General features: G+C 39.9%; 2 protein-coding genes across 2 annotated transcripts; one reads left to right on the forward strand and one right to left on the reverse strand.

Moving 5' to 3' along the window:
• Nucleotides 1-401: 401 nt before the first annotated feature.
• Nucleotides 402-1,864, forward strand: LOC114349563 (mast cell protease 1A-like). The gene is made up of 3 exons (XM_028299975.1): nucleotides 402-654; nucleotides 971-1,107; nucleotides 1,699-1,864. Exons 1-3 carry the CDS (start codon nucleotides 466-468, stop codon nucleotides 1,862-1,864), a joined length of 492 nt encoding a protein of 163 aa, XP_028155776.1. The 5' UTR covers nucleotides 402-465.
• A 3,642-nt stretch (nucleotides 1,865-5,506) lies between these two features.
• On the reverse strand, nucleotides 5,507-7,719 carry LOC114349564 (trypsin alpha-like). Its single transcript, XM_028299977.1, has 3 exons — nucleotides 7,240-7,719; nucleotides 6,565-6,725; nucleotides 5,507-5,687 (listed from the first exon to the last, which is right to left on the reverse strand). Exons 1-3 carry the CDS (start codon nucleotides 7,717-7,719, stop codon nucleotides 5,507-5,509), a joined length of 822 nt encoding a protein of 273 aa, XP_028155778.1.
• Between the last annotated feature and the right edge of the window lie 2,466 nt (nucleotides 7,720-10,185).

Genomic DNA, 10,185 nt, shown 5'->3' on the forward strand with positions numbered 1-10,185 from the left:
ATTACTGATGATTTGATGATGACAGGATATCAAATGATGATAAAGTAAAATATATTTCATCGATTAATCACTTACACGTCATTGCGAGAAATGTCCGTGTAAATTAATGGCAATCATGAACATAACCATGAAATAAGACCGTAAAACTTGATTAATTCCATTTTTATTCTGAATCTACGAGAACAACACGCAAAAATGCCATTTAAGTTTCTTTCTTTTTTAATGGCGGTGCAAGTAGCGCAAGCCGCGATGGAAGGGTTTGTCCTCGACGGCAACAAAACGGAGATAAAAAACTACCCCCATTCAGTGTATTTTAATATATATTGTGCAGATACGTCGTACATTTGTGGGGGCTCGATTCTGAACCAGCGGATAATGTTGACCGCTGGACACTGCTTGGAGGACTGCCACGGGAAGAATCGTTTAAATGTGCTGATTAAATATGGCCATGAATACATAAAAAATATGAAGTCAACGCAGATGAAGGATTTCATAATCCACGAACATTACAACGGTCACACGATGGCCAATGACATTGCTTTGGTGATGGCGACTAGAGCCCTGCCTCTCGGAAACGTGGTTCGAAGGGTCATATTACTGAATTCAGCGCCGAAACTTAAGCTGGCCTATGTAGCGGGCTGGGGCGTAATGAACGTAAGTAGTCAAACCCAATCGTTAGATACCACTGAACCTTCTTCTCTTTCCTTCTTCATCTATCTGGTATATTAGGACCACCTTCATTCTTCTCGTTTACTACTAAAAAAACTCTTAGAGACAATTAATATCTACATGTAGGGACTACTGCGGCGCTGGATGCAGGCCGCCACCAACCGCCCATTGTGGAAATCATTGGGGGAAGCCTATGTTCAGTGGACGCCCTATGGCTGAAAATGATGTTGAAATGATGATGTGGTGACTAAATGATGATGATGATGTAACAGCTATTATAGGCAAAGGCTTTTTCTTGCAGTACCGCGACGATGTGTCCCTCACGTTACTAGAGGCAGTTCAAGAGTTGCAGCCTGTGTCAGTATGCAAGCTGATGGGACCGCGGCTCAGGGGCACCTTCTGCGCGGGCGTCGTCACTGGCCCGGGGAACCCTGCTGAGTAAGTACACTTAGGTACAGTGGATTTGGAACTTTATGTGTTCAGTATAAGGTTTAATATTTTTATAAGCCACGATAGCCGAACGGTGAAGGGGTCGGACTGGCCGAGTCGTGAGCCGTGGAACGCGGGTTTAGTCCCCGCCGCCGCTCGACTATTGTGGTGAGCTCACTCGTGACGCAAGCATATTTAGCTTAGTAGGTACGAGGGGCTAACTAGAATTTAAAAACAAAAAGAACGAAACAATATCAATTGTAATTATGAAAGGTTGATTTGCTGTCGATTCTAGACGACTTCTCTATGTCCATAATTAGAAGTATTTTCCCCAACAGCCGGACAATTTTGACAGTTCTAACTCCTTGCCAGACAGTTTTTTAGGGTAGCTCGGAGCTACCCTAAAAAAACTGTCTGAGCTCCCAAAGCCACCATGACCCAAACTTCATAATTCACCAACATATCCTATATTAGGAGCATACGCTGACAAACTTTCAGCTTCTATAAAATGACGTAGGTCTGGCGTTCACTAGTTCTTAGTCTATAAGGTTTAATTAATTGGGTTGCTTTGTTTGTTTGACTTAATTTATTTTTTTGCAGGGGCGACTCAGGCAGCGCGTTGGTAGGCAAGAATCACGTACAAATTGGACTGGTCTCCTACAAAGTTAGCCACTACAGCCTAGTGATGTACACCAACGTATCATATCACTTCTACTGGATACGGAACAACGCTCAAAAACTGTACTGTCGATATAATTTAAAGTAGGTAAATAGTTAAATAAATAAAAGAATATGAAATAACGGTTGCTTCGTCATTTAAACAGGATGCCTTTGAAATTGTTGGCATCCTTTTAAAATAAGACTCTACCCATGATACATAGTGCATTCCCCAAAAATGAGACAAATCCATCAAATCAATGATTTTTGACATTATTATTCTATGCATTTGTACCTACCTATTTAGAAATTCGATGGAGTTACTAATTGCATAATCATAGGTAATTAAGAAAAGTCTGAAAATTCTGCAATCCAACAACAAGACAAATTATTCCTAAAATCACCAAATCTACATTTGCATTTGTAAAGAACCATTGGAAATGCAGCATGAACCTATGGTTTTGACGGTCTGTGTGTTTTGAGATAACATGATAATAACGGTTTCTGTAAACGTAGAGTTATGGGGATTTCCCTTTATAACGTAAAGGATATCCCCTTATTCAGCTATTCTGTTCATGTTGTGCCCCGCACCAAAAACCTGGAGCTGTTTGTGGTGCGGGGCACGACCATGAACGTGTCTATCGTCAATCAGGATTGCACTACTGATTGCTCTATCGCGAAAAGAGCACAGAATAAAAATGTATCTTCTTCATATAAAATAGGACAAAGACTATTCCCTCCGCTCGTTTCCACCGCTGCAACTCTGTGTAGCCAGGATCTACAGCTTGACCGTCAATATAAACCTAACCGCCAAGTAAAGGCAATAGTTTTTCTGTATAGAGGTTCACAAGGGAAGCGGGTATGGCTTTGGTGATTTTAAAAATCCCATTTTTGTAAGCAAGATGACTTGATTCAATTCATAGAATTATTTTTGAATAGTCTCCGGCTTTTGAATACCTACTCGTAGGTAGGTAGTCAATAAAATTTACGTACCTAACTAGGTGTTTCATCGTGACTAAGACAAAAATCCAGAATTTATAGAGTAGCAGCAGAAAATTAATCAAGACTATCAATACTGATTGCTCCATAAAACTGCTACAAGCATGACTTGATTCTTCATTGATTAAATGAGAAATAATTTTAAAGTGAGCAGGTCACGAACATGAAGTGTACTCAGCGGTTAAGAAAATTACTTCTAGTCTTCCATATATTGAATTACTGCAGCCGCATATGCGGGAATAATCAAATGGAAGGTCATATAGTTGGCGGTGATTACGTGGATATAGAAGAGTATCCCCATGCCGCTTGCTTGGCAATAACATGTCATAAAGGTTACCAGAGCAATAGTTATAAATGTGGGTCGTCGATCATCAACCAACATTTTACTTTGACGGCCGCGCATTGCCTCCATGAATGTGATATTCGGAGAAGTTACATCATGATTTCGGTGGGTCATCACTACCTTAAGAAAGCGCTGAAATCCTCAGCCAACTCGTTCATGATCCACGAGAAATATGAAGATCAGATTATCTTTCCAGATATTGCTCTTGTCCAACTAAAAACTCCTTTGACACTTGGTTCGAAGGTACAAAGAGTAGCGTTGCTGAAGCCCAATGAGGTACCAAATGTATCGGAAGGTTTTGTTGCTGGGTGGGGCGAAACAGAAGTAAGTAGTGCTAAAAAGCTAATATTATTTTAATTAAATGTGATATCGGTTAAAGTCGAAGTTCTAATCGAGACAATAAAAATGTCCGATAAACGTTAATCTGGTGGAGCTTGTCAAAAAGTTCTATTTTTTTACATAAAGGATAAAAAAGGTAACAATTACCTGAAACATGTAAGGCAGCCGTTGTGGTCTCGGAAGAACTGTACCAAATTCTTCGGGGCGGAGCTATCTTTAGGACAAATCTGCGCTGGCTTTATGAAGAGAAAGGACTATGCTGACCAGTAAGTTTATTTTTAACAAACTTTGAAAAAGGAACCCCATTTGTCCAATTTGATTTTATCATTTCAAATTTATTAAAAAAGTTGAGTAGTTGAGTTTTAAAATCAAATGTAAAGAGTGGTTGTTAACTTTGTAATATTTTTGCTTGATATCCTTTTTTGTGACATGTTGTCTGTCTAATATTATTTAATGGAGGCATATTCACTAAAACCACTATTCATCGAATGCCATTAAATAAGCTGGACACATCAGATTTTACAACTAAAGCGTGTACCTTTTTGTTGGAAAATAGCATCATTAGATGCATGCATAACCCTAGTTGTTGGCAGTTCTCGGACAGCATGCATGGAAACGTAACTGCACGGTTATCGCCTCAATGCCTCGCCAATGAGAACCACAAACCGCGCCGTTACCATATAGCCTAGCTCAGGGGTTCCCAAAGTGTGCGCCGCGGCGCCCTGATGCGCTGTAGAAAGTAAAGAGGGTCGCGGCCATAGAAAGTAAAGAGATGCGCCATCAGTCAATCCTTTACGTCGCTTGAAAACCGTTGACTTACCCCTCACACTTCTTTACCCGCCCGTCTTTCGACTGTATTTTTTTCAAAGGGTAAGACGCCGTGACGAAATACTTTTGTAAGTGGGCCGCGGAATGAAAAAGATTGGGAACACCTGGCTAGCTTGGTGAATACGAGTACTTCACGACCAATTATTGTATTTTACAGAGGAGACTCAGGCAGCGCGTTAGTGATCAACCGCTACATTCAAATCGGAATAGTCTCCTACAAATTTGTAAGGAGAAGCCCCAGTATTTTAGTCTACACTGACGTTTCACATTTCTACAACTGGATCACAGGTCACACTCGACGTATGCACTGTAAACACAGGCAACATGCAAACGAAAACGGAATAGTCGACTTCGAAGATGATGATTATCCAACAGTAAACCAAGAAGATAATTTACTTTTTGTAGCGCCAAAACCGACACGAGTTGTTTCTTATGGTTAAAATTTGATTAAAAATCTGAACATGAGAATACATTTATTTTGAAACCTTATCGAATGTAGGTTTTCTTGCAGACAACCGGTCTGGAAATTAATTCTTGTTTAAAATCAAAGACTTTAATCGCATAAGTATTTCCCACAACCTGCGATATGCAGACAGCTGTCCGCAACAGGATTTTTCAAAGCTGTACTTGTATAAAAAGGGTCTAGTGGACGAAATAAAATCTATTATCCTATAATCCAAAATAAAGCAATGGAATGGAATACAAATTCGATGGTTGAAACATTTATGACGTCGATATTACGGCATCACTATTTAACTGTGCGTGCGCTTCCGCGTGACGTCATCGCAGGTGCACGCTAAACAGGCGAAGGAATACGCAATCTAATTTCTAACCAAACTTGAGACTAAACAGTTATCGATAGTTTTATTGGTTAATAAATGGTAGATAGGCTACTTTACTATGAATTGATGAATAATAATGTTGCTAACTAAAATGGATGACTGTGCCACAGATTGGGGTTAAGGCAGTAGTTAATAACTTAAAAGATATCGAACATTCGATATACCTAACTAAAGTTTGGTTAACAAACATGAAAGATGCATCTATGAGCTTAAAAGGTAGGTTGACTTAGACTCAAATAGCAAAAAGATATCGAATTTCTATTTAATCCAGATTGACAAATGCAAATTTTTTTGTGGGTGTAATTTCCATACTACCAGCAAAATAAAATCTTACTAGTTCCTTATTCTTTGGATTTTTCAATTCAATTTTATTATTAGACGACGATAGATTTATTAAAAATTACGATTTCTTTGTTTTTTTAGGGCAATTACTAACGTAAAGTCTATGAGTAGCAGCGATGATCCAGTCCCTGCTTGTGAATACTCCGGTGCTGACGCTGATGCCGTTGGAGACGAACGACAGGACCCCCACCAGGACCAGGACAGGATGCTTCTGCACCAGCCCGTTGCCAGCGTCGTCTCTGAAATAAAATGCGTATTACAACGGTCGAGTTAACTGCGCCAGTTGCCAGGTGTCAGGAGCCGGAAATGCTTGGCTTTTTACGGTCTTGTCCGGTCTGTCCGGCTTTTGTTAGGATTTTAATTTGGTTGCCGCGCCAGGTGAAAGTCGAACCACAGAATAATATGAAGCGCACGCATCAGGACGTTGGGCAACCGATGATGATAGTACTCACTCGTAAGCTATGACACTAATTAGGATAAAATATCCGCCCAAATGAAGCACAGTGCAGAGTCCGGCTTTTGTGTTTTGGGACCTGGAAACCCTTGGTTGTCGTGATATCGCATCGACGCTCGTACGAATTGGGGGCGAACGTGGTGTGAGAGGGAGAGTCGCATTCCAGCGAGGTGAGCAGTTAACTCAGCTCGATCGGGTTGTACCACCATGCCACTATTCCGAAAAAATTAATGGGTAATTTAAACTACTTAGCTGGCCCGGCGAACTTCGTACCGGTCTGTCAATTAGTGTGTGACTTGAGGTGTCAATTGTGGAAAATGTGCAAATCCGGAATGTGTAGGAACCTTTATTTAAAATTTTGGAAACATATAATATTCTATGGCCTATGTGCATCAATAACAAAGGTTTAATGTGGGATTCTAATGGTGAAGGTAGGTATATATTATATCAAATCGGTCAAGTACTTTCGGAGCCTATTCAATTTAAATCTTACAGAGTCATGGCAATAATTAATTAATGGCAGTGAAGAAAATAATATTATGTGCAGAGACAAGGATTCATCCATGATCCTCATATCAGCTAATAGTAAAACGCAATGCAGTGCACAAAAAAATCGTCGAATCAGTTAATCAGAGTTTACTGAGCTGAGTATAATTTCTTACTTGAAAAAATGGCCGATTTCTGGCATAGTGCACAAAGTTGTCGCCGACACCTTGAAGCCAGCGTATTTGTTGCAATCGTTTCGACCCAGTACTCTCTGCTTCGTGGCTTTCAGCGATCGTGCCTTGCTGAAGTCTGGCAACTTTGTAGGTTTTTCGGTTACCTGAAATGAAACACAGGTAAACCCACAACGTGGCCAGATGTCTTTATAAAAGTTACAGGAAGGCGCTGGATGCAAACCACTCTGGAAATAATTGAGGGAGGCCTATGTTCAGCAGTGGACGTCCTATGACTAAATTATGAAAACTCATAAAACACATTTTATTTTTGCAAGTAGGTAGGCTTTACAAAGCAATTTCACACGTCCCAGTATTAACCCTACCACTGCTTCTGGACAATAAATGGGCCAGTTCTGAGAAGACGCAGTGCAAGAAACTCAGTCAGATGATGATGATGAGTCTTTCTTTCTGTAAAATACTTATTAAAAATTCTTAGCGAATAGAGTCGCTTCTCAAATTAAATTTTAAATAAACAACTTGAAAAAATCGAACTGTTACAGTGTCTAAGTAGCTCAGTTGGAAGAGCAGTCGCCCGGCAAGCGGAAGGTCGTGGGTTCGTGTTCCACCTTAGGCAGTTCGATTTTTTCAAGTGGTTTATTTAAAATGTAAAATACTTGCCCGTTGCTTGCCCCAGCCCGCAGAAAATAAAATATCCTCTACTTTAGGCTCCTTCGTCGTCAATGGTATCTTTTTAATGTAGTGCTGCAGCGGTACTCGATCGCTCAAAAAGGCCACTGCCAGGTTGTTCCTGCCTTTCTCCTCGTCATATTTGGGATTTATCTCATAATCCACAACCTGCCTCACAGCCCTAAACTTATTGGGAATGGTCCCACCGAAGTAAGCGTACATTATCCCTCTACTGTACCGGAGCTCGTCTACACAGTGGGCAGCCGTCAGAACCGCTTGCACCATTATTAAGGAGCCACCGCAAGAAGACGGCGACGTCGTTTCGAAGTAAAGGAACGACGCGTACGAATACTGGTCAATTCCCACATCGTAACCACTGTAAATTCGGCTTTCCAACTCTGGCAACTTTGAACTATTGTTAAAACACCGCACGGGAACTAATATTAGTACAACAAAGAATACTGTTAACATTGTTAAATTTATCAAAATTTAAAGCCTCTAGAATATTTACGTCACTACCTAATTAGTGCTCTTGGCTCGTTTGAGTTTAATTGACAGTAAATACGGAGACTTTATAAGCCAGCCGATTAATTGCCTAAGTTACATAGTAATTAAGCAATCTGTTGTTTAATATGCAAATAAAATCTTACATTATGTAATAGCTTTCGCGTAAAAATGCGTCAATAAACGTAAATCAAGCTTAATCAAGCCTACCGGTACTTAAGTCAAAGCTACTAAGTGTCGTTATAATGGAGGACTATTTTGTAAGTAATAAAGTCTTCAAACCGTATTGAGTCACAATTTTAATTCATATGAAAAAATACGGTTGCGCACAAATTGCATGGAAAATCGTTTCTTGGTTAGTACGAGTACTATAACTAGATCTATTTTCACCTGGCTTTTGGTTCCGGTGAAGTAAGAATAGGAGTAGGTATGAGTGATAATCCTTCCATAAACAAAAAGTGACTAAAGGACAAACATGTAAACATCAGGCCTTCCCAACCCAAGCACCAACTCCTCCATTTGTATTTGAAAATTTCCAGACACCCGTATTCACAAACAATACTATGAGGTCTTACAGTGCGCGTGCACAGGGTGACACACGAACCAATCACAAAGCTCTATTCAACGCTGTGCGTTCGATTTGCTGCTTCACTTAAGAAAACATCATATTTTGTGAATACGGGCGTATATGACCTGACGATGAAATTGCCAGTTTTAGTTATGATACCGTTAATAATATCATTCCAAAAACATTTACTGGCTGCACCACACAATTTATCAAGAGCAAAAGGTATGCTTCATTCATGCGATGCGAATGCGACGGCGCGCGCATGCATGAGCGCTGCGCGCTGGTCCCATTCATTGTGCCGTATTAGTCCGTCCCTAGGCGCCCACTGCTGGGACCGAACGGTCAACGCGAAAGGAAGTGCCTTTAGGGAAACTCGGATAGGAAAGTTATTTTCATTCAAGCGGAATGAAAGTAGACTTTGTATTCAAATATTTAAGCGGTAAGTATTAGATGATTTTTACATTATTAGATTTTACTGTTTCCAAATAATTTACAAAGAACTTTAGCAGAATAATTGTTTTTCCAACAATTTTCAGGAAATCGATACCTATCTGGAGTTTCATGATGAAGAAATTGAAATGTAAGATTCTTGTCAACATTAATAAGTAGGGCAACATTAGTAACATTAGTATGGTTAATAAGGCTTTGAAATTAATAATTAGATTCAGAATGTAATTTTGCTAAAGTTAGGTAAACTGGAATAGCCAGCGTCCTGTAGTTAGACTAATTTTATTGCAGGCTGTCACTACAGTCTTATAGGCTTAGTCCTTAGTTAATTCTCCTTTATACATCTTATGATACTTAAGCCTATATCGTTTGACAGCATCATCATCTATCCACGCCACTCATTCACCTAAACAACAATCTCCACCAGTTAATTAGCAAAAATCAACAGCCGCACTTTCGAAACAATAAGTAGCTCTGGTATGATCGACGGGCAGCAAGCAGTATCCGTGACAAATCGTGCAGCGCGCGTTTCAGTGGCAGACGATAAATAACTGCTTATCGCGCATACCCGCTTGTTAACACGTGTCCGAGAAGGGCCACCAGCGGTTCTCAATATTTAAGTTTTGTCCCCAATAGGGTTTACTCCTATAGGGTTTAATAAGGAAGAACAAAAAAGTCTAGCCACAGACTGCACACTTTTTGTCGGCCGATAGTTTAGTCCGGCAATTGATCAGTATGGGCATGTATGGAAGTGCGCACATTATACCGATTGATTCTTCATACAAATTAAAATCGGGCCCAACTATCGGCTGACTAAAAATCGGTGGTCTGCGCCGTACCGTAAAATTTTCTGGAATTTATCCCGAATATTGGATATTTCGATCACGAACGACTCGCCAAGATATCGATGCATACAGTTGGAAAACACTTTCTTGCCACTGTGTGTTGTTAGGACTCTAAAAATACAAATTTGTTAGTAATATTTTTTTATGGGACGATCTGGAACTTAAGTAGGTATGTCCTTTCAAACGAAAAATGAAATTCCAAAATTGGTCTTGGCATCTTGATAAACTCTTTTTTGAATCGGTTACAAATGAAAATCGATAGATAAACCTACACAAATAGCTTTTGAAAGGACACATGAAAAGTTTGAGAAGCACATATCAACCATCACTATTAACGATCGGAGCGAATCGACGCGAAAGCGAGCTACTGCTTTCTATCTCCGTAGATTCGGTCGGGAGCGATTGTCCTTGTGGCTAATTAATGCATGCAAATGTCGATAACTGATACTAAACTTATTAAGGTTTAACTTTAACTAATGGAGTTCCTAATAACTCTAGATAGCGCCATATTAACTTATTTGCTGGGTAAGGGCTGCATTATTGGGTGATTTATTCAAGTCATAAAATTAAATG

This window comes from Ostrinia furnacalis, unplaced genomic scaffold, assembly GCF_004193835.3.
Source record: "Ostrinia furnacalis isolate ACB-3 unplaced genomic scaffold, ASM419383v2 OfSCF0694, whole genome shotgun sequence".
Lineage (NCBI taxonomy): Eukaryota > Metazoa > Arthropoda > Insecta > Lepidoptera > Crambidae > Ostrinia > Ostrinia furnacalis.

What these genes read in the sequence shown, in the direction of transcription:
- LOC114349563 (XM_028299975.1), top strand. Translation starts at nt 466, where the DNA reads ATGAAGTCAACGCAGATGAAGGATTTCATAATCCACGAACATTACAAC. An exon ending in CGGGCTGGGGCGTAATGAAC is followed by an intron (nt 655 to 970) that starts GTAAGTAGTCAA and finishes TTTTTCTTGCAG; the next exon opens with TACCGCGACGATGTGTCCCT. An exon ending in GGCCCGGGGAACCCTGCTGA is followed by an intron (nt 1,108 to 1,698) that starts GTAAGTACACTT and finishes ATTTTTTTGCAG; the next exon opens with GGGCGACTCAGGCAGCGCGT.
- LOC114349564 (XM_028299977.1), bottom strand. Translation starts at nt 7,719, where the DNA reads ATGTTAACAGTATTCTTTGTTGTACTAATATTAGTTCCCGTGCGGTGT. An exon ending in CGGGCTGGGGCAAGCAACGG is followed by an intron (nt 6,726 to 7,239) that starts GCAAGTATTTTA and finishes GTTTCATTTCAG; the next exon opens with GTAACCGAAAAACCTACAAA. An exon ending in GAAATCGGCCATTTTTTCAA is followed by an intron (nt 5,688 to 6,564) that starts GTAAGAAATTAT and finishes ATTTTATTTCAG; the next exon opens with AGACGACGCTGGCAACGGGC.